Below are 27,138 nucleotides of genomic sequence, written 5' to 3' on the forward strand. Positions count from 1 at the left end.
TTACAATAATTTTTTTGAATTACTTCCCTTTTATGTTACTATAAATAGTTTATTTTGAAACTTTTTTAGCTCACATGTCACAAAGTGACAGTGTGAGCTTTTGTGATCGTGCAGCGTCCGTCGTCCGTCGTGCGTCCGTCCGTGCGTAAACTTTTGCTTGTGACCTCTCTAGAGGTCACATTTTTCATGGGATCTTTATGAAAGTTGGTCAGAATGTTCATCTTGATGATATCTAGGTCAAGTTCGAAACTGGGTCACGTGCGGTCAAAAACTAGGTCAGTAGGTCTAAAAATAGAAAAACCTTGTGACCTCTCTAGAGGCCATATTTTTCACATGATCTTCATGAAAATTGGTCAGAATGTTCATCTTGATGATATCTAGGTCAAGTTTGAAACTGGGTCACGTGCCTTCAAAAACTAGGTCAGTAGGTCAAATAATAGAAAAACCTTGTGACCTCTCTAGAGGCCATAATTTTCATGGGATCTGTATGAAAGTTGGTCTGAATATTCATCTTGATGATATCTAGGTCAAGTTCGAAACTGGGTCAGCTGCGGGCAAAAACTAGGTCATTAGGTCTAAAAATAGAAAAAACCTTGTGACCTCTGTAGAGGTCATACTTTTGAATGGATCTTCATGAAAATTGGTCAGAATGTTCACCTTGATGATATCTAGGTCAAGTTTGAAACTGGGTCACGTGCCATCAATAACTAGGTCAGTAGGTCAAATAATAAAAAAACCTTGTGACCTCTCTAGAAGCCATATTTTTCATGGGATCTTTATGAAAGTTGGTCAGAATGTTCATCTTGATGATATCTAGGTCAGATTCGAAACTGGGTCACATGCGGTCAAAAACTAGGTCAGTAGGTCTAAAAATAGAAAAACCTTGTGACCTCTCTAGAGGCCATATTTTTCACATGATCTTCATGAAATTGGTCAGAATGTTCATCTTGATGATATCTAGGTCAAGTTCGAAACTGGGTCACGTGCCTTCAAAAACTAGGTCAGTAGGTCAATAATAGAAAAACCTTGTGACCTCTCTAGAGGCCATACTTTTGAATGGATCTTCATGAAAATTGGTCAGAATGTTCATCTTGATGATGTCTAGGTCAGGTTCGAAACTGGGTCACGTGCCATCAATAACTAGGTCAGTAGGTCAAATAATGAAAAAACATTGTGACCTCTCTAGAGGCCATATTTTTCATGGGATCTGTATGAAAGTTGGTCTGAATGTTCATCTTGATGATATCTAGATCAGTTTCGAAACTGGGTCAGCTGCGGTCAAAAACTAGGTCATTAGGTCGAAAAATAGAAAAAGCTTGTGACCTCTCTAGAGGCCATACTTTTGAGTGGATCTTCATGAAAATTGGTCAGAATGTTCATCTTGATGATATCTAGGTCAAGTTTGAAACTGGGTCACGTGCCATCAATAACTAGGTCAGTAGGTCAAATAATGAAAAAACCTTGTGACCTCTCTAGAAGCCATATTTTTCATGGGATCTGTATGAAAGTTGGTCTGAATGTTCATCTTGATGATATCTAGGTCAGATTCAAAACTGGGTCACATGAGCTCAAAAACTAGGTCACTATGTCAAATAATAGAAAAAAAACGACGTCATACTCAGTTCAAAACTGGGTCATGTTGGGACAGGTGAGCGATTCAGGACCATCATGGTCCTCTTGTTATTATTGGCCGTAGGGAAAAACCGAGACCACTTTTCTGTGGTACAACATGGATGGTACCTCCAATTTTAAGGTGTATTTTTACATACCTGTACCTGATAAGGATTTTTTTTGTAGACTTTGAATATTTTTTTTGTGGACTTAGATTTGTTTTTTGAAGTTTTCCTTTTGTTGTTCCAGTCCTTTGGGGCTACAACAGTCAAGTTCTTAAAATTTTGCTCCCATCCTATGATGTAAGCCTTCGGGCGTATATTGCCTCGCTTGGCGGCGCTCTTGTTTTTGTTTGCTTTGATGTAATGACTAAAGAAAACACTGACATTCACTATAATTAGACAATGGACAAAGGTTAAGATCACACTTACTGACCAGTCTTTTGTCCAATTGCCAAAACTCAAAGAATTAAACATTTTTACATAGCAGGGGAAATCACCTCCTTTGGACACAGTTTTAGTTTTCTAGTTATTATACTCTCCCATGTTCTGCAATCAGTAGAAGATAACCATTTTTAGCCCACCATCATCAGATGGTGGGCTATTCAAACACTCTGCGTCCGTGGTTCGTCCGTCATTCCGTCCGTCCGTCTGTTAACAATTTCTCATTATCGCATCTCCTCAGAAACTACTGGGGGATTTTGACCAAACTTTGTCAGAATGATTTATTGGTACCCTAGTTGTGTCCCATTGAAATTCAGACTGGTTCAACAATTTATGAGTGAGTTATGGCCTTTTGTTTATTTCTATAATTTACATAGATTTATATAGGGGAAAACTTTGAAAATCTTCTTGTCCAAAACCACAGAGCCTAGGGCTTTGATATTTGGTATAAAGCATCATCTAGTGGTCCTCTACCAAGATGATTCAAATTATTTCCCTGGGGTCAAATATGGCCCCCGCCCCGGGGGTCTCATGGTTTATATAGACTTATATAGGGAAAAACCTTGAAAAACCTCTTGTCCAAAACCACAGGGCCTAGGGCTTTGATATTTTGTTTGTGACATCATCTAGTGGTCTTCAGCTAAGATTGTTCAAATTATCCCCCTAGGGTCAAATATGGCCCCGCCCTGGGGGTCATATGGTTTACATAGACTTATATAGGGAAAAACTTTGAAAATCTTCTTGTCCAAAACAAAAAGCCTAGGGCTTTGATATTTGTAATGTAGCATCATCTAGTGGTTCTCTACCAAGTTTGTTAAAATTATCTCCCTAGGGTCAAAAATGGCCCCGCCCCGGGGATGACATGGTTCATATAGACTTATATAGGGAAAAGCTTTTAAAATCTTCTTGTCAATAACTACAACATTCAAATTTGGACCACATGTATATTTTTGAGTGGCAAGATGAACCTTGACATGAGTTGACCTTGATTTTGACCTAGTGACCTACTTTCACATTTCTGTAGCTACAGCCTTCGAATTTGGACCACATGCATAGTTTTGTGCACCGGAAAAAACTTTGACCTTGATATTGACCTAGTGACCTACTTTCACATTTTTGAAGGTACAGGCGTCAAATTTGGACCATATGCATAGTTTCATGTTCCGAAATGCATTTTGACATTGATTTTGACCTAGTGACCTACTTTCACATTTCTCAAGCTACAGCCTTCAAATTTGGACCACATGCAGTTTTGTGTACCGAAAAAAACTTTGACCTTGACATTGACCTAGTGACCTACTTTCACATTTTGAAAATACAGGCTTCAAATTTGGACCACATGCATAATTTTGTGTTTCGAAATGAAATTTGACCTTGATTTTGACCTAGTGACATACTTTCACATTTCTCAGGCTACAAATTTGGACCACATGCATAGTTTTGTGTACCGAAATGATCTTGAGAATGACCTAGTGACCTTCTTTCAAATTTCTGAAGCTACAGGCTTCAAATTTGGACCACAGGCATATTTTTGTGTTCTGAATTGAAATTTGACATTCATTTTCACCTAGTACCTACTTTCACATTTCTCAAGCTGCAGCCTCCAGATTTGAAGCACATGCATAGTTTTGTATACTGAAATGAACTTTGACCTTGAAATCGATCTTGTGACCTACTTCCACATTTCTCAAGCTACGGCTTTCAGATTTGGACCACATGCATGGACCACATGTACAGTGTTGTGTACCGAAATGAAATTTGACCTTGATTTTGACCTTGGGCTAGTCTTGAAATTGGAACAGTAAAAAATGGCTCAATGGTGGACACCAAGATCACTCTGTGATCTCTTGTTTTTAGCTCACCTGTCACAAAGTGACAAGGTGAGCTTTTGTGATCGCATTGGCGTCCGTCGTCCGTGCGTGCGTGCGTAAACTTTTGCTTGTGACCACTCTAGAGGTCACATTTTTCATGGGATCTTTATGAAAGTTGGTCAGAATGTTCATCTTGATGATATCTAGGTCAAGTTCGAAACTGGGTCACGTGCGGTCAAAAACTAGGTCAGTGGATCTAAAAATAGAAAAACCTTGTGACCTCCCTAGAGGCCATATTTTTCATGAGGTCTTCAAGAAAATTAGTCAGAATGTTCACCTTGATGATATCTAGGTCAAGTTTGAAACTGGGTCATGTGGGGTCAAAAACTAGGTCAGTAGATCTAAAAATAGAAAAACCTTGTGACCTCTCTAGAGGCCATATTTCTCAATGGATCTTCATGAAAATTGGTCAGAGTGTTCATCTTGATGATATCTAGAAAACTGGGTCACGTGGGGTCAAAAACTAGGTCAGTAGATCTAAAAATAGAAAAACATTGTGACCTCTCTAGAGGCCATATTTTACATGAGATCTTCATGAAAAGTAGTCAGAGTATTCATTTTGATAATATCTAGGTCAAGTTCGAAACTGGGTCACGTGGGGTCAAAAACTAGGTCAGTAGGTCTAAAAATAGAAAAACCTTATGACCTCTCTAGAGGCCATATTTCTCAATGGATCTTCATGAAAATTAGTCAGAATGTTCACCTTGATGATATCTGGATCAAGTTTGAAACTGGGTCACGTGCGGTCAAAAACTAGGTCAGTAGGACTAAAATAGAAAAACCTTGTGACCTCTCTAGAGGCCATATTTTTCATGGGATCTTTATGAAAATTGGTCAGAATGTTCACCTTGGTGATGTCTAGATCAGATTCCAAACTTGGTCACGTGCGGTCAATAACTAGGTCAGTAGATCTAAAAATAGAAAAACCTTGTGACCTCTCTAGAGGCCATATTTTTCAAGAGATCTTCATGAAAATTGGTCAGAATGTTCATCTTGATGATATCTAGATCAAGTTCGAAACTGGGTCATGTGCGGTCAAAAACTAGGTCAGTAGGTCTAAAAATAGAAAAACATTGTGATGTCTCTAGAGGCCATATTTCTCAATGGATCTTCATGAAAATTGGTGAGAATGTTCGGCTTGATGATATATAGGTCAGATTTGTAACAGGGTCATGTGCGGTCAAAAACTAGGTCAGTAGGTTGAAAAATAGAAAAACCTTGTGACCTCTCTAGAGGCCATATTTTTCAAGAGATCTTCATGAAAATTGGTGAGAATGTTCACCTTGATGATATATAGGTCAGGTTTAAAAGTGGGTCACGTGCCTTCAAAAACTAGGTCATTACCTCAAATAATATAAAAACCTTTTGACCTCTCTAGAGGTCATATTTTTCAATGCATCTTCATGAAAATTGGTCAGAATTTTTTATCTTGATGATATCTAGGTCACATGTGCTCAAAAACTAGGTCACTTTGTCAAATAATAGAAATAACGACGTCATACTCAGTTCAACACTGGGTCATGTGGGGATAGGTGAGCGATTCAGGACCATCATGGTCCTCTTGTTCTTCTTACAGAGCCAAGTACAATCTGCCCAAGAACCGCTACTCTGATGTGTTGTGCTTTGATCATTCAAGAGTTACCTTGCCCCAAACAGATGGTGATCCTTCAGCAGACTATATAAATGCTAACTTTGTAGATGGGTATATGCAGAAACGTGCCTATATCTCAACACAAGGTGGGTATATATCATGACTTTTATGGAGTAGTTTAGGGGTCTCCACTGGGTTCTGTATAAACATACAGAAACATGCCTGTTAGATCTACACAAGTTGGGTATATATATATCAGTGATTCTCTATAAACATCTAGAAAGATGTCTTTCTCTCAACATAAGATTGGTATATATCATGACTTGAAAAGTGTAGTTTTAAGGTCTCCGCTGAGTTCTGTATAACATTCTCCAGTTTTGCTTATATGGTGAAACCTGTCTAGAGAAACACTGCTTGGAAGAATGAAGATTGTAGCCCTGAAAAGGTTTATAAACAAAGAATTTTCCAAGTAGTCTTGTTAGAATAGAAATAGCTGCCTTTGTAGGGGGAGGTGTCATGAATAGGGTTGTACTACAAATGTATATGGTCATTTTAGGGTCACTTAGAATTCCCCACTCATTTGGTGACAGTGTTAGATTAGTTTGATGGATGAAGAAGCCAGAAGTTGTAGGGTTTCAAACTATTTTCCGAGGTATCGGTCACCAAGAGTCTGTTTCAGTTTAGAGTGGTGGATTCAGCCAGCCATGCTATTTTATCATTACTGTTTGCGCTTTAAATACTAAGGCACATTTTTTTCACAGGAGAATTTATTAAATTGTGTAAATGTTTTAGACAATTTTGTTTAAGACCTGTTTCTATTTTACATTGATAAAGAGAATGTTCCCATAACATAAAACTGCTTCCTGGATTTCTGTCAATGAGTAATCAAGGCAGTGGTCAACTCTATCCTCACGGGTATCGAACCATTTGTTGCCTGACAGGGAGATCAGTGATCTACCCTTCAACCATTGTGCCTTCCATTAGAATTTGTTGTTGTAATGCTACTTGAGAAATGTTTTTCTTTTTTGCTTTTCTTTGTTTTGTTTTTTTTTTGCTTTAAAAGACAAACATAGCACATTTGTATCACTGATAAATATTCTCATTTTGTGTTTTTATGATTCTTTTTTGAACATCAAAATGTGGCTGTTAATATTTGAATTTGGTCGCATCTTTGCAGGCCCCTTCTCAAAAACATTTGGAGATTTTTGGAGAATGGTGTGGATGTCACAGAGTGTTACTATTGTCATGACAACCAAGTAAGTTATATATGGTTAAAGATACAATATTTCATAGGGTTTTTAATGGATCACTCTCACACATAATGCTGATCAAGTCGGAAACGTATGACATAATGGGTGGAGTTGCATTATGTCCTTGTAAATAGAAATCTACTGTGATCCACCTTATCTATAACATGGTTATTGTTGAACTTTGCTTTTTAATTGTCATGCTCCAGATATAAACAATACATCCAGGGCTTGACAGGTTCACTCGTCAGCTCGTAAATACAAATAGAAATCGGCTCTGGGCAAGTTGAAATTGCTGAAGTACTTGTCCTGCAGGACGAGTGCGATTTTGAACCAAAATATGACAGATCAGGTTAAAAGGGAGCAGTGCAGACTCTAGACAGCTGAAGTTGATTTGTTTTTTTCGCAACTCTAAATTCTGTCCTGTTATGTTACGGTACTGCATTATGATCGCATTAGCTAGATGCTCAATAGTATAGAACAAGGTTATAGTATATACTGTTTTAAACAGTCTTTAAAAAAGATGCTGTCTGTTTCAAACTTTGTACTATAAGAAGAAAGAAAAATAGTATGTTATTTGTGTACACACAAATAAGTCTGACTATACATTTTAGGACAATGGAGAAGGGCCGTGTGAAGTGTGGTCAGTACTGGCCTCTAGAAGAAGACGGGGAGGAACAGAGCGATGAATTCATCGTTACCAACATGGGAATGGAGCATAATAGAGACTATACCATCACCAGTCTCTCACTGCATAATACAAATGTAAGATTCACTGTTAAAGATATATTCTGCCCAAATTTCATATTTAAAAATTTGAACAAAATTGCAAAAGTGTCAGTGTGAAAATAAGATGAATGCTTTTGTGTATAAATAGTACTGGTTTAAATCAAAAGCTAATGAGAAAATGTTTAAAGAGGAAGTTGAGCATAGTAAAATGTACATCTTTAATATTGCAGGTTTAACAAAGACATATGCACATATATTTATTCAGAGATATTCTTCACATGCATGCATGTTTCCTATTATGTGGAAATAAAATTATTTGGAATATTATACACTGTGCTGTACTCTTTGCTGTTATATCTTTGTATTAAAATAAACAAAAAAAACGTGACTGGATTAAGCCTTTGTTGTATGCAACACCTTGTGCTGATAAAACTGAACTCTAATTGAATTTTCAGACAGGACAGGTACGACAAGTGAAACACCTACAGTTCACCAGTTGGCCTGACTATGGTATCCCGCCAGCCGCTGGTTTCCTCGACTTTCTTTTACGGGTACGAGCCTGTCAGGCGGATTCTATGAGATTACTAGAGCCTGCATGGAATGGTCATCCTAATGGGCCGCCCATGGTAGTACATTGTAGCGCTGGCATTGGGAGAACAGGTAAATTGTGAGAAATTGTTGAGGTCACTTTAACTGTGATTAAACTATATTGGAGGCCTCCATAGCAAAGTGGTTAAGGTCATTGACATTGATTCCCTTTCACATCACCATTGTGGGTCTGAAACCTGTCTTGGTGTGTAGAATTGTTTGTGAGGAAGCCATCCAACTGGATTGCAGAAGGTTAGTGTTGCTACCAAGTTGCCTGCCTGAAAGATTGCAGAAGTGGGCAGCTGTGGTTTTCCTCCACCATCTAAAGCTTGACGAGTTACCATATGACCTAATACATTTAAGTGTGACAAAATCAAAACAAATAAAGCTTCTCAGGTGCCTTACCTTAAATTATATCTGTAGGGGCACCGAGGGTTTGGAAAGCTCAAAGTTGCCATATATTGTGTTTGTGTGAATACCAAACAAAACAATCAAACCGGTAGATATGTGCTCTTTCAGCCTTGTCACTTCTTACATAGTATCAATCAGTATGTATGTTTATTTTCAGGTACATTTATATGTACAGATATCAGCCTCCATAGACTTGAACACATTCACACAATCAATATACGTGAAACCGTACGTAGAATTCGTTCTCAACGTGCATTTAGCATACAAATGCCTGATCAGTATGTTTTCTGTCACTTGGCAATAATTGACTATGCCATTAAACATGAAATGCTACCAGACACAGACTGGGTCTCACTAGATGACAGCGACAGTGATGGATTTGATTGAAAAATAGTGAACCATTCTGAGAAGTTACCAGACACAGACTGGGTCTCACTAAATGAAAGCAGTAGTGGTGGATTATATTGAAAAATAGTGAATCATCCAAATACAGACTAAGTCTCACATCATGACAGTGGTAGTGATGGATCTGAATGTAAAAATGTGAACCATCCTGTGAAGTTTATAGGGCTATTTTTAGACTCAGTCTTTTATCTATGACATAAAATGTGATTTTCCTCATATGATGTCTTATACATGTAGTGTTGGTGTCTTTTGTAAATGTGCCACATGTATAAATTTTCTTTTTATTTCAAGGAAATTTCTCAGCAGCAAGCAGCGAGTGTTTAAAGGGCAAGGAATGCCTGACAATAAGTTACTTTTTAGCTCACCTGTCACAGAGTGACAAGGTGAGCTTTTGTGATCGCGCGGCGTCTGTCCGTCTGTAAACTTTTGCTTTTGACCACTCTAGAGGTCACATTTGTCATGGGATCTTTATGAAAGTTGGTCAGAATGTTCACCTTGATGATATCTAGGTCAAGTTCGAAACTGGGTCACATGCCGTCAAAAACTAGGTCAGTAGGTCTAAAAATAGAAAAACCTTGTGACCTCTCTAGAGGCCATATATTTCATGAGATCTTCATGAAAATTGGTTAGAATGTTCACCTTGATGATATCTAGGTCAAGTTTGAAACTGGGTCATGTGCCGTCAAAAACTAGGTCAGTAGGTCTAAAAATAGAAAAACCTTGTGACCTCTCTAGAGGCCATATATTTCACAAGATCTTCATGATAGTTGGTCAGAACGTTAACCTTGATGATATCTAGGTCAAGTTCGAAACTGGGTCACGTGCCATCAAAAACTAGGTCAGTAGGTCAAATAATAGAAAAACCTTGTGACCTCTCTAAAGGCCATATTTTTAATTAGATCTGTATGAAAGTTGGTCTGAATGTTCATCTTGATGATATCTAGGTCAAGTTCGAAACTGGGTCAAGTGCAGTTAAAAACTAGGTCAGTAGGTCTAAAAATAGAAAAACCTTGTGACCTCTCTAGAGGCCATATATTTTCATGAGATCTTCATGAAAATTAGTCAGAATATTCACCTTGATGATATCTAGGTCAAGTTTGAAAGTGGGTCACGTGCCGTCAAAAACTAGGTCAGTAGGTCAAATAATAGAAAAACCTTGTGACCTCTCTAGAGGCCATATTTTTCATGGGATCTGTATGAAAGATGGTCTGAATATTCATCTTGATGATATCTAGGTCAAGTTCGAAAGTGGGTCATGTGCCGTCAAAAACTAGGTCAGTGGGTCAAATAATAGAAAAACCTTGTGACCTCTCTAAAGGTCATATTTTTCATGGGATCTGTATGAAAGTTGGTCTGAATGTTCATCTTGATGATATCTAGGTCAAGTTCGAAACAGGGTCATGTGCGGTCAAAAACTAGGTCATAGGTCTAAAAATAGAAAAACCTTGTGACCTCTCTAGAGGCCATACTTGTGAATGGATCTCCATAAAAATTGGTCAGAATGTTCATCTTGATGATATCTAGGTCAAGTTTGAAAGTGGGTCACGTGCCATCAAAAAGTAGGTCAGTAGATCAAATAATGAAAAAACGTTATGACCTCTCTAGAGGCCATATTTTTCATGGGATCTGTATGAAAGTTGGTCTGAATGTTCATCTTGATGATATATAGGTCAAGTTTGAAACTGGGTCAACTGCGATCAAAAACTAGGTCAGTAGGTCTTGAAATAGAAAAACCTTGTGACCTCTCTAGAGGTCATACCCTTAAATGGATCTTCATGAAAATTGGTCAGAATGTTCACCTTGATGATATCTAGGTCAAGTTTGAAACTGGGTCACGTGCCTTTAAAAACCAGGTCAGTAGGTCAAATAATAAAAAAACAAAAGAACAACATTGCCTTTCCCTTTAAATCTAAGCTGGAGGTTATTTTTGGTAATCCATGATCGTTGATTACAGATTTTTGAAAGAATGTACAAAACTCTAGAAAAGAATTGGTTCATTTTAGAACAACTTTGTTGCTTAGTAACTGGACATTATGGAAGTAGTGTGAATTCTTCTCCGTGCATCATTTATTGAAGTAATTACTATGCGATGGACAAACTCTAAATTTGAACTGCTCTAAGCAGAATGTGTTTAATCATTATGCACTTATAGCCTGTTAACATATATAAATATGTGCCATTAATTGAACTGCATTCTGTAAGTTAGTATGTGATGAGTTCTTTCTCGAGAATTTAATTTTTTCATATATGTACATATACTTGAGGTCACAGAAACCCATTTAGCCAAAAACACCTGCATCATATATCTTTTCAGTTGAATTTCGGCTATCTCGAAGCAAAGCACTAGAGCCCTTGGAATTTAGTATATGAGCTGCACCATGAGAAAACCAACATAGTGGCTTTGCGACCAGCATGGATCCAGACCAGCCTGCGCATCCACGCAGTCTGGTCAGGATCCATGCTGTTCGCTTTCAAAGTCTATTGTAGCCTGCGCATCCGCGCAGTCTGATCAGGATCCATGCTGTTCGCTAACAGTTTCTCTAATTACAAAAGACCAGATGCGCAGGCTGGTCTGGATCCATGCTGGTCGCAAAGCCACTATGTTGGATTTCTCATGGCACGGCTCATATCAAGTTTCAGCTTAAATTGTAGACAATAAATATGTGCCATATGAGAGTATAAGTTAAAAGGTATCTCATGATTTTTCTCATAGCTGATGATCTTCGTTCATAAAATTACATTTACCTCATTTTACTTGTTGATATACACAACTTGATATTTGTAAGCTACTGCACCCTTATATGACACTAAATATATGCTGCTATTTTATTTTATGTCAGGTTTTTCTAAGAAATATTGAAATATATCGTGAAAATATCAAGTTTTAACTTTAAGCATTTCAGAAAGGGAATGAAAAAAGGTTTTATTTAGTAACAATGCCAGTGCATTTCTGATGACACTGAACTGTTTTATTCTAGTTTTCAATTTAACTTAAAAGTGGGGGAAGGGGCCTCTGTGACATAGTGGACATAGTCACTTGTCCTTCGTAATCTCGCAATGGATTTAGAATTATTTCATATGAGGAAGCCATTGTTGGCTTACGGTAGGGGGAAGATTTAACCAGAGTGCCAGCCTGTGATATAATGTATTGAGGAGCACCTGTGTCTTCCTCCACTATAAAGAGCTGGAAAGTTACTGTTACGACATATAATTGTGTTGGTGTAATGTTAAATGCAGGAGAAAACAAAACACTCTTTAAGTGCAGTGGATACCTTGGAGGATTTTTGGAAGTTTTCATTACTACTTCTTATTACTTAGGTATCACCTATGAGTTTTCATTTTGCATAAAACTGTGTTAATAACTTTCCCCCACATACATGTATATTGTATAATTACCTTTTTAGCTCACCTGAGCAATGCTCAGGTGAGTTTTTCTGATCACTCGATGTCCGGCTTCCGGCGTCTGTCGTCTGTCGTCCGTCGTCTGTCAACATTTAGCTTGTGTATGCGATAGAGGCTGTATTTTTCAATTAATCTTCATGAATATTGGTCAGAATGATAACCTTGATGAAATCTAGGCCGAGTTCGAAAATGGGTCATTTCGGGTCAAAAACTAGGTCACTAGGTCAAATCAAAGAAAAACATTGTGTATGCAATAGAGGATGTATTTTTCAATTGATCTTCATGAAATTTGGTCAGAGTGATTGCCTTGATGAAATCTAGGTCGATTTTGAATATGAGTTATCTGAGGTCAAAAACTAGGTCACTAGGTCAAATTAAAGAAAAATCTTGTGTATGCAATAGAGACTGTTTTTTTTAATTGATTTTTATGAAATTTGATCAGGTTGATTGCCTTAATGAAATCTAGGTCGAATTTGAATATGGGTCATCTGAGGTCAAAAACTAGGTCACTTGGTCAAATCAAAGAAAAAACTTCTGTATGTGATAGAGGCTGTATTTTTCAGTTGATCTTCATGAATTTTGGTCAGAATGATTGCCTTGATAAAATCTAGGTCGAGTTTGAACATGGGTCATCTAGGGTCAAAAACTAGGTCATATCTAAGAAAATGCTTGTTTTATCGCAAGAGACCAATTTTTTGGTCCAATCTTAATGAAAATTGGTCAGAATATTTGTTTCCATGAAATCACTAGGTCAAACCTGTTTTACACTGTTATGGAGTGTTTCTTAGGTGAGCGACCTAGGGCCATCTTGGCCCTCTTGTTTAGCTCGACTAGTCGAGGAATGGGGGAGCTATCCCACTCGCCCCGGCTTGAGCGTTAGCGTCACACAAATGTTAAAGTTTGCGTACCACCCCAAATATTTTCAAAGTCCATTGAGATATTGCTTTCATATTTTGCATACTTGTTTACCATCATGACCCCAGTCTGTAAACTGGAGCAAACAACTCTATCAAGCATTTTGACTGAATTATGGCCCCTTTTCGACTTAGAATATGCTTATTGTAATGTTAAAGTTTGCGTACCACCCCAAATATTTTCGAAGTCCATTGAGATATTGCTTTCATATTTTGCATACTTGTTTACCATCATGACCCCAGTCTGTAAAAAGGAGGAGGCAACTCTATCAAGCATTTTGACTGAATTATGGCCCCTTTTCGACTTCGAATATGCTTATTGTAATGTTAAAGTTCAAGCACTGAAAATAGTCGAGCGCGCTGTCCGCTGACAGCTCTTGTTTTTTGCAGAATAGATGTGGTTTTTTTTGTTTTTTTTCGGAAAACTATATATGATATCATTTGTATGAGTTATGAAAAAATTTAAAGGTCATTTTTATTCTGTTTTGGTCACAATCAGCTGCACTTGGTTTACCCATCACATTATGAGATACATATACAATTTTTTTTTAAACATGAAAGTGTGCTTTTGGATGGTACATTTGTATAATAGCATGTCTGACATGTTTCAACACAGCTGTTAGAGGATGATTTTCTCATTCTAGCAGTTCAGGTTTTCACAAATAGGCGACACTGGATCAGTTAAAACAAAGTAGATGAGAGAAGACATTATAAATAACAGATGAAAACTGAGGTTTCAATAGCTGCTATTGTGTTAAAGAGCAGTTGGCAAGCAGAAAAACAGCTGATTTATCTAGATATCTACTGTATTTACCCATTTATGAGGCGATCCTTATATACAACAGGTTCCTTTTATTACCTCAAAATTGCCAGTATTTTGAAGACACATTTATAAATACTTCGACTCACGTATTAGACGAGGCAACACATTGGGTCTGAATTCTCGTCTTATACTCTATGAAATATGGCACCAGTATACATTTGTTGTTTCAAACATCAGGGCTCAACTTGAACTCTGTAGAGAACTTGCTCATAGGGCAGCTTTATGTGTATTTTTTCTTGCCCGAACCCAATTTTTGTTTGCCCAAATGTAACACATTGATGAGATACGGCAGTAGTACATGATTTTCTGAGAAGTATTTCTTAGGATCTTTATATATTTCACTTGCCCGATGGCCAACTGAGTATATACTAAGATATTTTGCCTGCCTGCACTCCACTTTTACCTACCCCAAGCAATAGGGCTGTCATTAAGGTCAAGCCCTGAACATGTGCTTAATAATGAACAGAATCAAACTTGCATTTAACACAAGATATGGTATGTAGAAATCATCATAATTTTGCCCTTTGAACCAGTTTTTATTTTAAAATATAATGTTAGTTTATTTTAACCCCTACTTTCTGTTACGGAATTTTTAGAAGAAGAACATTGTTATATTATCTTGTTTGTATGTCACTTGTCTAATTTTGTTGTTGTTTGTAACTTACCTGTTTCAGTTAATATATACTAGTCATACTGTATAATTTGATATTTTCTTACATAATGTTCTTATTTTTATGCCCCCGAAGGGAGGCATATAGTTTTTGAACCGTCTGTCAGTCTGTCAGTCTGTCCACAATTTTCGTGTCCGGTCCATATCTTTGTCATAGATGGATGGATTTTCAAATAACTTGGCATGAATGTGTACCACAGTAAGACGACGTGTCGCGCGCAAGACCCAGGTCCGTAGCTCAAAGGTCAAGGTCACACTTAGACATTAAAGGATAGTGCATTGATGGGCGTGTCCGGTCCATATCTTTGTCATCGATGGATGGATTTTCAAATAACTTGGCATGAATGTGTACCACAGTAAGACAACGTGTTGCGCGCAAGACCCAGGTCCGTAGCTCAAAGGTCAAGGTCACACTTAGACATTAAAGGATAGTGCATTGATGGGCGTGTCCGGTCCATATCTTTGTCAACCATGGATGGATTTTCAAATAACTTGGCATGAATGTGTACCACAGTAAGACGACGTGTCGCACACAAGACCCAGGTCCGTAGCTCAAAGGTCAAGGTCACACTTAGACGTTAAAGGTCATTTTTCATGATAGTGCATTGATGGGCGTGTCCGGTCCATATCTTTGTCATTCATGCATGGATTTTAAAATAACTACGCATGAATGTGTGGCACAGTAAGACGACGTGTCGCGCGCAAGACCCAGCTCCGTAGGTCAAAGGTCCTAAACTCTAACATCGGCCATAACTACTCATTCAAAGTGCCATCGGGGGCATATGTCATCCTATGGAGACAGCTCTTGTTTACAAATACAGTGCAACCGCTCTTTAGAGAACACCCCTGAGAAAATAAAATTACCTTTTTCTGTACAGAGGTAGATGATCTGACAAGGTTATTTTACTAAGAATTGAAATAAAGGGGGAAAAGACATCAGGATTTCTAGAGAGGTATTTTCTTTTTAGAGGTGTTGTTAGCAGAGATTTGACTAATTGAATATTTGCAGTTTCGGACTTAAAACGTTGAACACTAGCACAAGCTAAAGTAAGTTTAACCCTTACCCTGCTAAATTTCTATAATGAACTTGTCCATCTTTCAATTTGGAAAGTACCATTAACTGTTAAAAGGGGTGCATACAAAAAAAAGATACTGACTGAATTGTGAACAGTGCAGGTCATGATCAGACTGCCCAGGTATGCAGGCTGATCATGATCTACACTGGTCGCAAAGGCAGACTTAATCGTGTCCACCATGATAAGGGTTAAGTTGGAGCCTCTTTATGGCATAGTGGTTGTGCTTGATTGACTTTGAACTACTCAGTCCTCTCTATGTTTTGGCTTAAGTCTCAGCAGTGGTTTAGTTTCTTCTCACGGAGGGTGGTTGGTTCTACGTAGATGCCCGTTTGTGCCTGAAATGGTGCTTTGTGGGCAACTGGATTCTTCGTGTATAAATGATAATTATTCTTAATTGTGTTAAAAGTCCAACAGCCTGCCCACCTGGCTCATTAGGGAGAATTGCAGATCTATAAATTGTGGGGTCATTAGATTGATCCCTGAGGGAGGCATAATATTCTCCATGACTGTTTGAAAGAAGACATTTTGTTTGAAATCATTTGTCCTGTACCTCTGATATAAAAATGTATGTGGATAAGTTGGCAGCCACTTGTGGAGAACAGGGTAGTACTGGTACAGAATCCGAGAGCACTGGTTAGGTTTAACTGTCCACCATTACATAACTGAAATACTGTTGAAAAATGGTGCTCTGTCCAAAACAAACAAAAGTCAAACAAACAAGCTGGGGTGGAGAGGTTGTCCTTGTAGAATTATGACTAATTTTAAAGTAAAAAAGGCACTTTATAGAGTTTTATTTTTACACATTAAAATTTTGATTTTATTAAAAATATCAGTACTTATAACTTAGGTTGTTGAGATTTTAAATCAGGGTAAATAGATGTACTTAGTTGAATTACAAGGAAATTCAGGGATTTTACAAGAAAAGAAATTTTGTACACAGTCATGTAAGATTCTTAACTTTTTGTTGTTGGTAAACCCTAATAGGGTTATAATTCCACTTAAAGGTTATTAGTGTTGTATTACAAGACATGGACAAGTTTGACTTTAGTAAAATTATTAAAAATATGATTTGTTAGTGAGCTTTTTAATGCGACAACACCCATTAATATTATGCCATGAAAACTGCTTATTTCAGTACTGACATTTTGCAAAGTTTTTTATATACATTTTGTAAGCACATAGAAAAGGAAGATAAGTATGCAGTTGTATACTTAATGTCAGCTTTTTTTTGTTTTTAAACTTTTATCGGGTAAAAATTTAACATTTACTAATTAATCTCATGTTTTATTTCAATAAAAGCATAAGAATTATTATGGTATTTCAGGGTTGTGCTTCTGCACCAAATAAGACAGCCACAAGCAAATGAAATTAATTCTTTTTAAACTTTTAATCTGTGAAATCCAACAGGTGTTTTGGCCAGTCCGCTTTTTCATGTTTTCCCCAAAACAGCAGTTTTTTGCCAAAACTTTGACATTTATATTGACGATATTTAATTATATATCGCTTGCCTCTGAATTCATAGGTAAAGCTGTTCTTGAACTGAGGAGGTTTTAGGGGCTATGGACAATTGCTTTGACATCATAATTAGTGTCTGCAAGTCAGGAAGAATTTTTATCTTATGTGACTCGCAGTATCAAATTCGTATAGGTGTTGGCAGATCTTGAGGCATGGAAAAAGTACAGATAAATTAATTTCATGTAATATCATATTTGTATCATGCAACTATTGTTTTACACAGATTTTCTACATCTTTTACATACTACAGGAGTGTTTTATATATAAATACAGCATATAAATGTTTGACTCACTAATTACTGACTGATAAAAGCACTAATTTTTTAAAAACATATTATTAACTTAATCAAAATATTCTAACCCAAAAAATAATAAACAACAAAAATGTTACTGGTCATTTTGTGGTAAAACTGAGTTTCATCTTGATCAATTGATTAAACACACAAATGCTTATTAAGTAAAGTTGGAAGATAGCGTCTTTGTCCATAAACAAGATCTCATTTGGTTATCACAAGATTTAGGGAGATTTTACGCTACGTTCTTCTGATAGTTTCAGATCTGATTTGTTTAATAGATCACCTGTGATTTACTGACTAAATCAACATAATTAAATAACTACATGAAAATGGCAAATCCTGCAAGGCCTAAATATTTTTGCACAGATATACATTACTATTCGGTATATAATTCTGACCAAATTTTTTAACAGCTATAAAACATTTTTATATTCATATTTTTTAAAGTTATGTTATGCCCAAATGTTATATCTACATCTAATACTGCACATTATCTACGTAGACATGAATTGTACATGTTTTTGTGTATAAATACTATTGTTTTCTAGGTTAAAAATAATACAAACTAAACTATTAATAGATACATAATTTTATGTAAAGACATTATGAATGCGTACTACCACGAAAAAGACTGGTAGTTTTTTTAACAACATGACATTTGATTGTAAATGTAGCTCAATGTAAGAAATTGATTTATATATTTAGCCAACTTAAATATATTTGATCAGGATTTTCAATATATAGAGTTACTGAAATATTTGGTAAAAGTTGTGCATAGGATGTTTTTTTCTGGTTTATTATACTAATGAAAATTCTGGGAGAGCATGGTTTTTTAAATATATGAAATATTTTGATGCTTATTTATCATACTAAATATGACTTATTTTTCTTTATCTTTGTTTAATATTCACCCCTACTATAGCTCTAAAATGAAGTCACATTAAATTTGAGGTATATATATGGATAATATCAATGTTTTAAACATTTTCCTTTAATAATCTTAATGTATATCATGTTTTGATATTGTTATATGTGCTTGCATGGTCAGTAAAGTTTTGATTTGTAATAAATATGTTGTCTATTTTGTATAAAATGGTAATAAAATTGTCTGAGATAATTAACATAATGTTTGTTCTGGTTTGTTAGATGAAGCCAGCAGGGCTGAACTAGAACAATCCATGTTCTTTCCCCTTTACTGTAGAAGATTGTTGCCATGGCAACTGAAAGATGGTATCATATGAGAAGGTGTGGTTGTGACCCCAGTGGGACTCAGAGGGTTGAGTGGTTGACACCCTATCGCCCACATTGTTTGCTCTTTGGAGGTGTTGTTAACAGGAGTTTTACTGTACTTTCATAGAACCAAAAGGAAGTGTCAAAAAAAAACCATGGCACATTTTCAAATTGACTACTGGTATTCACCTTTACTTAACTGAAAACTGTAAAATTGTTAACCCTTATGCTTGACATAATTGTTTCTGCCTCTGAGACCAGTGTAGATCATAATCAGCCTGCACATCTGTGCAGTCTGATCAAGATCTGCACTGTTCGCCATCCAGCCAGTATCTTTTTGGTAAGTTCCCCTTTTAATAGTTAATGGTACTGTCCAAGTTGAAAGATGGACAAGTTCATTATAGAAATTGAGCAGGGTAAGTACTCTGAGGAACTAATTTTCCCGGAATTCTTGCATCAGACCACGAAATTAAATTCTGTTCAATAGGCAAATTTTCTATTCAACTTGTCTTTAAAACTTGAAATTCATGAGTTCAAGCCCTTACTAATTAATCGTTTTTTTTTTACGAAACCATAAATGTTTTTGCCAACAAAATCAAATGTTTTGATAGTATTTTACAAAAAGATGGCCATGATGACCCTATATCGCTCACCTGTTAAACTTGGCCTTTGAATCATCAAGATGAACGTTCTGACTAAATTTCACGAAGAAAGGTCATAGATGTGGCCTCTACACTGTGAATAAGCTTTTCCTTTGATCTGAATGGTGACCTAGTTTTTGACCCCACATGACCCAGTTTCAAAATTGGCCTGGGAGTCACCAAGAAAAACATATTCTTACCAAGTTTTGTGAAGATATGGTCATAAATATTCCCCATAGAGTGTTAACAAGCTTTTCATTTGATTTGAGCGTGTGGCCTTGTTTTTGACCCCCACATGACCTAGATTCAAACATGGTCTAGGAATCATCGAGATAAACATTTTGACCAAGTTTCATGAAGATAGGGTCATAAATGTGGCCTCTATGTTGTTAACAAGCTTTTCCTTTGATTTGACTTGACCTAGTTTTTGACCCGACATGACCCAGTTTCGATCCAGGACTAGAGATCATCAAGATAAACATTCTGTGCAAGTAACTCTAGAACTATGATGAAAACCAGCCGGTTTTAGAAAGGAACCAAGATCTTATTGTCACTTAAGTTATGTGTAAGTTTCGTTAAAATCAAATATAAAATGTCACTTCTATCGTGTTCACAAAGTAAAAAAGTAACAAATTTCGGCTCTTTCAGGTGTCAATCAGGGGCTAATGAATGGATCTGACAGGTTCAACACGGAATCTAAGAGTTATTGTTGTTAAAGACATTTTGCAAGTTTGTATCAAATCAAACTATAAATGAAGTCTCTATATGGCTGCAGAAGCCAAACTAGTACATATTTGCCCTTTAAGGGGCATAACTCTGAAACCTTTGATGAAATCTGGCCAGTTTTCAAAAGGAACCCAGATATTATGCCATACAAGTTGTGTGCAAGTTTGATTAAAGTTGATTGCAAAACGTTGTCTCTATCGTGTCCACTAGCCAAAAATAGCAATATTTGGCCCTTTAAGGGCCCATTACTCTGGAACCCATGATAGGATCTGGTCAGTTTTCGATAGGAACGAGAAATTATGCCCATACAAGTTGTGTACAAGTTTGATCAAAATTGATCGCAAAATGCGGTCTCTATCGTGTTCATAAGAAATTGTGAACGGACGGACTGACGAAGGACAAAAAAGCTCACTTAATTTGTGGATCTAAATGTTTATGGTTTTGTCTAAAATGACTATTTTGTTAGAATAAGAATTTGTCGATTACCCCTTACTAAGATTGAGGAATTGGATTTAGGAGTGAGCTTGTCAGTCTGTCGGTTTTCATGGTTTCCGGACAATAGCTCATGAAAGGCTTGAGAGATATAAATAAATTTTGGTACACAGGTGTAACATCATAAAATACAGGTCAAGTTCGAATTTGCCTACAGACCACCATTTTTGACGTAGTTATGGCCCCTTTCCGAATTAAAATCTGCCAAACTCGTTTCCAAACACGGATAGAGACCAAGCACACGAGAAAAAGCTCGTCCAAAAGTTACAAAATTTGCAGTCTATCCTGATAGAAAAAAAACCAACCGAAATCGCGATCTGAAAATTAACAGAAACACCAGCATTAGTAAATGGAAAACCTACATAAATGTTTGATCACAAACTCATAAACGGATACAAACAAATTGACACCTACCATATTAAAAGACCGAAACTGAGATCTAAAAAATAACAGAAACACCAGCATTTGTTTAGAAAATAACACGTCGAAAACCTGCAAATTTTGCATTCTTTCAAGATGGAAAAACACCGATATTCCGATCTGAAAATAACTTATATAGGCTATACATTTCATGCCCAATAAAGATAAAGGTAAAGAGGCAATCAAGGGACGCAAATCCCTTTCAGTTTCTTCTGGATCTTTTTTTAGAAGAAATCAGCCTTGCAATTTAAATATATCAAGCATTTTTAGTATCAAGATAATCATTGTTTCACATTGCCAAACTTGAAGAAATTGCCTTAGTCTTCAAAAAAAGAGAGAAAAATTAGAAACAAGTCACGAAAAAAAAATTATTCATTAGTAATATGAGACAAACAATGTACATGAATATGAACATTACAAACACGGATAGAAACCAACCACACGGGAAAAAGCGCGCCCAATATTTGCAAAATGTGCAGTCTATCCTGATAGAAAAAGACCTAAATCGCGATCTGAAAAAATAACAGATACACCAGCATTAGTAAACTGAAAACATACATAAATATAAGATCACAAACGCAAACACGGATACAAACCTTTAAGTCGGAAAATAAAGCGTCCAAAACCTGCAAATTTTGCATTCTTTCAAGATGGAAAAAACCGATATTCCGATCTGAAAATAACTTCTTAAGCATTATTAAACTGAAAACATAAATAAATATAAGACCTCAAACGCAAACACGAATACAAACACACGGATACCTACCTTATTAAAAAACTGAAATCGCGATCTGAAAAATAACAGAAATAAAAAAACCTACATAAATATAAGATCACAAACATTCATGCCAAATATAAACAAGATTGCGCCATGCATGTCAGTTATTGTCCTGACAAACAAATCCGGACGGACGTACGCACGCACGCACATACATCGAACAGCCATTTGTACAACGATGTTTTTGATACTGAAATATTTTAAAGAGTTTGTTAAACACTGTTGCGTAGTTTTAGGGAAGAAGTATGGACGAAATTTACTTAGGCTTATAATTCTGCAAATACCATTCTAAAACGACCTGTAAGGGCTATAACTCCACCAAAAAACATAGAAACTGAAAACTAAGACAATATTTGTATACTTTTATACCAGTGTGTTTAAAATTTAATTTAAAATTAATCTTTCAATATAAAACTAATTCAAAGTTCTAAAACAACAAATCAAGCATGGATTTTAAGCTTATCTAAATGCCCGGGTCCAGGGCCAGGGGGGTGCATCTCCTTCCCCCCCCCCCCCTCCCCCCAAGTGAAGTGACTTAAACTCATCAAAGTTGCACCCAACTATTTTGCCAAAGGAATAATATTTTTCAAAATTTAGACCCACAAGGGCACCAGAGGCCACCATTTCAAGCCTATATTTCAAGATTTTCCGAGAGGAGGGCCACCTCTCGTACCTACCCCCACTCGGCGCTATGCACATCGCCGGTGACGCCTTCATTCTAAACTGATACCCACATCCCTTACCCCGATCAAATATTCCTAGATCCGGGCCTGTGGCAGTTGAGTAAAATGCAGTGAAATTAAAATGCTGAACTGTGTAATTAAAATGGCAAAAGTGTGTTGTATATTGATTGACGTGATCAAGTTTCTGTTATCATCAACTGAGTAGATCTAGATCTAGATTCCAATCCCAGAGTAACACAACTCACTGAAATTTGAATATCATTTTAATGAGATCCGCATAAATTTATAGGCAGATGTAACTGTTCAATATGTTGTTTTTTTCTGAGAGAGGTGCATAGGTTTTATACTTTATTAAAGTCTTTTCCAATACAGTGTCATAAAATACACATCACATATTAAACATACAATACACATGATTGGCAATTCTATGTCTAGAATGACAAGAGACTATAGATTAAGATACATTACAAATTACACTATAAGAAATGCATATGATAAAAAATTATCATTTGAAGCTCTTGTGTGAGTGTCTACTGACAGATACTTACACGGGCCTGTTTTTATCATAGTGCACTTTTTAATACTGAGTGTACAATTTTTAGATACAAGGGAACTGCAAGTACCGCTTTCACGCCTTTGGTATGACCTTGCAGGAACTGAATTCTTCTTCTTCTTCTTCTTCTTCAAATTACTACACTCCTTCATAACTCTGAAGATTATGTGTAGGCGCTGATTAAAAACTGATGGTGTTTTTACAACAGATTTATACATGTGCCAAAACATTAAAACTTTTCAAATGTTACAATAATAAAACTTTGTACATTGGTCTGTATTTAAAGATTGAGAGAAGAGATAAGGACAGGCACAGTGACAAGGGCTTTGAAGCAGTCAACTGTAGCTGCTGTGTGTGCGACAGCCGGCAACATGTTCCACTGGCTTACTGTCCTAGGGAAAAATGAGTACTTGTAGGAATCTTTTGATGTGCCAATGTGTCTAAAGCTATATAGGTTACCATGCCCATGCCGCGTTCTTGAATCAGCTGGTATTAGTAAGTTCTTTTCCGGATAAATAGCTACAACGTGGTGGACAATTTTATAGAACATTATTAGACGGGCTCTGGTTCTTCTTATCTCTAATGATGGCCAATTCAAATTTTCTATCATATCAGAAACTGAGCTAGTATTATGATATCTATTTGTTACAAATCTAGCTGCCCTTCTCTGAACTTTTTCAACCTGATCTATCTGGCTTCTAGTGTGTGGGTCCCAAATAGTACAAGCGGTAATTCTACCAGTGAGCTATTGAGAACAACAAAATGGGTAATTCTTACGAAAAGAAGTTACTATGAAAGTCACTATTATACAGCATATAAATCTTACGCCATAATTTCAAATGTTTTTCAACCCATGAAGTCCTTCGCCATTGCACGTGCAAATGTTAGTCCGGAAACAAGTACGGCATCGCACGGGATATAACCACGACCAGTATTTTTGTTGTTGACCTAAGCGACAGATTCCTCTCGCAGAAATTTTAGGACTTGGATTTGCATTAAAAAGTTGAATTTCGTTTGTTTTTCTAACCGGAAAGGAGGAGATTTTCATATTTATTGTTCATTGCTGAACGTTTTTGGCTAGAATGAGTGACACTCGACGCAAACGCTATACCGGAGCGCCGAAAACGCGGTCGGAGAACGGAGGCCAGCCACATCGGCCGCAAAGTGGATCGCAGACGCCTGGCCATAGAGGAAGAAATAACAATGCACATGGACCAAATGTAAGATTTATTTAGACTTTAACATCTTATCATTGTTTTGTTCATTCTTTTAACTGATGTTTAGTTGTCAATTTTTACAATTTTCAATCTAGAATCAGAACATGTATTGGCAAGCATAATTGATATGCTTCAGTGATTTTAGATCAAAACATTAATAGAAATGATGAATGAGGTCATATTAATTCGTAGAAAATTGACTCATCTGGATGAAGGTCCAGTTGAAAGTTGGGCATGTTTTAGACTTTCGGGAAGAATGTACTTTAGCAGTACCCTTTCAACTTTTAATATTTAAGACATTATTATACTACTATTGTTATAGGAACCGCTAAAGTGCAAGTGTTCCAGACTTTATAACATTAGGCACATATTCAGTCTAATGTCCTAGCTGTGATATAAGAAATCCAAGATAGGCCCAGACAGGCATTTGATCCCCTAGACCACTGGATTGACAGACAGGCCTGTTGCACCATTCAGTTTGAAGATGATGATTTGAAATGCTGTTTGTTTCATGAATAAATTGTTCATTTTACTTTTAGGCTGTGCAAGCTGTTTTTTCCAGGTCCCTCACCTTTCTAGGTCATGACAGGGCTCGCACATTTTTGACTGTAGGCACGCATTCATAAAACTCAAATCTTCACAGCAAAGTAAGATTCTATTGCGTAAGAATGATAATTTTTTTTAAAGAATGCTTTCCCTTAGGTCACTGGAATATACGATGTGTTTTCTGGAAGGCATTAAATTAATTCTGCTACATTGAATCTACACACACATGGATTAAATATACACTATAAACGTAGCTTTAATAACTTTAATCAGTATACTACACACACGGTGAATGTGTACAGTATCTGTCTGGTGAGAATTAATGGTTACACGTGTTTACATTTCTAATGAATGAACCTCCATCAATTTACAATTTACTTATAGACAAAATATAAGAGTTCATGGCTCCAGAGTATAGATCTACCCATCATAATTCTTGCGAACTGGTAAAGTGGTAAAATGATAAAATCGCAACTTGACTCAAGTAATTTTACTCCTGAAAATTTCTGTTAATGAGAAAAAAAACAGAAATCAGTTTTATAGCATTTATTGCGAGTAACACCTGTAGGTTTGTTTGAAATTAATTTAAAATTCAGCAGTCAAGATAATATGAAATAAGTTGCTACCTAAAAGGCAGAGCTCCCTTGAAAAATCACCAGTGCCCCATAAAAATTAAAGAAGTGGTGTTATTGCAATGGCTGCAAATATCTCAAATTATGGATCCATTTTTAGGAAGTTTATGTTTTATTATTACAATTAATTGTATTAATGATAATCCATATATAATTTCTGAATGCAATACATAATTATGATGTACTCGGTATAAGCTTGTTATGTCAGACAACATTAAAATTAAATCTCAACATGTGAACACTTGACAAATATTTACTTAGTCACTTAGGTCATTGTGGGCTTTCCCATGTACAGTATTCTAAAAATACTACAGCAAACACAGATGGAAAACATTCTTTTAATATGATTGGTTGCTCTGGTATGAATTCATGTGACATCATTTGAATTGTTTACATGTTGGAATGTTGGGAAATCCCAAGACGGGTAAACCCGTCTTGTAGGCAAATAGGCTGACATAGAAGTGGGACGGGTATACCCGTCTTGTAGGCAGCGAAGGGACGGGTATACCCTAAGGCAGCGAAAGGGTTAAAAGCTTGGCCTTTGAATTTTTTTTAACCTAATAGAATCTTATTAGGCTTATAGTCTAATTAAAGAAATTGTATCTCTTTTAGGGTTATTGGAAATGAAGACCTAATGTAAATATTTTATGTTCTAATTCCAACATTTATAGAAATCAGAATTTATGTAATCCTAGGAATAAGGCTGGGATCATAGACAGTGACTATTGCGATTCTCTTTAATGTCATCATTATCAAATTACATTCTTTTTGGAAGGAAGAATGGGACCAAATTTCTGCCAAAAAATTTTCAATGGTAGATGTCTGGTATGGGAGAATGACAAACATCAATTTACTTGTACAATGTTTGTTTTAAATTCAAAATACAAACCACTATAATCGAAAATTACTGATTAGATTTTTACTCAGAGAAAAAGACTGTTGGAAGAAATTCTCAAAAACCCCTAAAAAATATAGGCCGGCTTTTTAAAGGTAATCTTTCAGCTCCATTTTAATGTTTATTCTCATTTTTATAGCCAACAGTTTTTTCCAAGTGTAAAACTCTGGTCAGTGATTCTTAAGAGCATGGATGCAATATATATGAAAGAGGAGAAGAGCAATGTGTGCTTTTCCAAAATTTAACGCCTATTAATTTGGACCCTGAAACTTTTTTTAGCTCACCAGAGCACAAAGTGCTCATGGTGAGCTATTGTGACCGGTCGTTGTCCGGCTTGCGTCGTCTGTTGTCAGTCATTTGCCTTGTGAACACTCTAGAGGCCACAATTGTGACCCAATCTTTATGAAACTTGGTCAGAATGTTAGTCTGGATGATCTCTAGGTCAAGTTTGAAACTGGGTCATGTTGGGTCAAAAACTAGGTTACCAGGCCAGATCACAAGAAAAGCTTGTGAACAATCTAGAGGCCACAGTTATGACCTAATGTTTATGAAACTTGGTCAGAATGTTTGTCTTGATGATCTCAAGGTCAAGTTCGAAACTGGGTCATGTTGGGTCTAAAACTAGGTCACTAGGCCAGATCACAGGAAAAGCTTGTGAACACTCTAGAGGCCACAGTTATGACCCAATCTTTATGAAACTTAGTCAGAGTGTTTGTCTTGATGATCTCTAGGT

The 27,138-nt window shown here is 36.5% G+C and overlaps 2 protein-coding genes across 2 annotated transcripts in view; both read left to right on the forward strand.

Annotated features, from left to right (window-relative positions):
• LOC123522926 (tyrosine-protein phosphatase non-receptor type 9-like) overlaps positions 1–18,718 on the forward strand; it is a 45,196-nt gene extending 26,478 nt beyond the window's left edge. Inside the window, exons 8-12 of the mRNA XM_053549486.1 lie at positions 5,502–5,662; positions 6,694–6,772; positions 7,378–7,528; positions 7,948–8,152; positions 8,649–18,718. Coding sequence (XP_053405461.1) covers positions 5,502–5,662; positions 6,694–6,772; positions 7,378–7,528; positions 7,948–8,152; positions 8,649–8,878 — 826 coding nt within the window. The 3' untranslated portion in view covers positions 8,879–18,718. The remainder of the gene's footprint in view (positions 1–5,501; positions 5,663–6,693; positions 6,773–7,377; positions 7,529–7,947; positions 8,153–8,648) is intronic.
• A 5,355-nt stretch (positions 18,719–24,073) lies between these two features.
• Positions 24,074–27,138, forward strand: part of LOC123522924 (S phase cyclin A-associated protein in the endoplasmic reticulum-like) — an 89,141-nt gene continuing 86,076 nt past the window's right edge. The window contains exon 1 of the mRNA XM_045300456.2: positions 24,074–24,335. Coding sequence (XP_045156391.2) covers positions 24,198–24,335 — 138 coding nt within the window. The 5' untranslated portion in view covers positions 24,074–24,197. The remainder of the gene's footprint in view (positions 24,336–27,138) is intronic.

Source organism: Mercenaria mercenaria, chromosome 8 (genome assembly GCF_021730395.1).
Source record: "Mercenaria mercenaria strain notata chromosome 8, MADL_Memer_1, whole genome shotgun sequence".
Taxonomy (NCBI): Eukaryota; Metazoa; Mollusca; class Bivalvia; order Venerida; family Veneridae; genus Mercenaria; species Mercenaria mercenaria.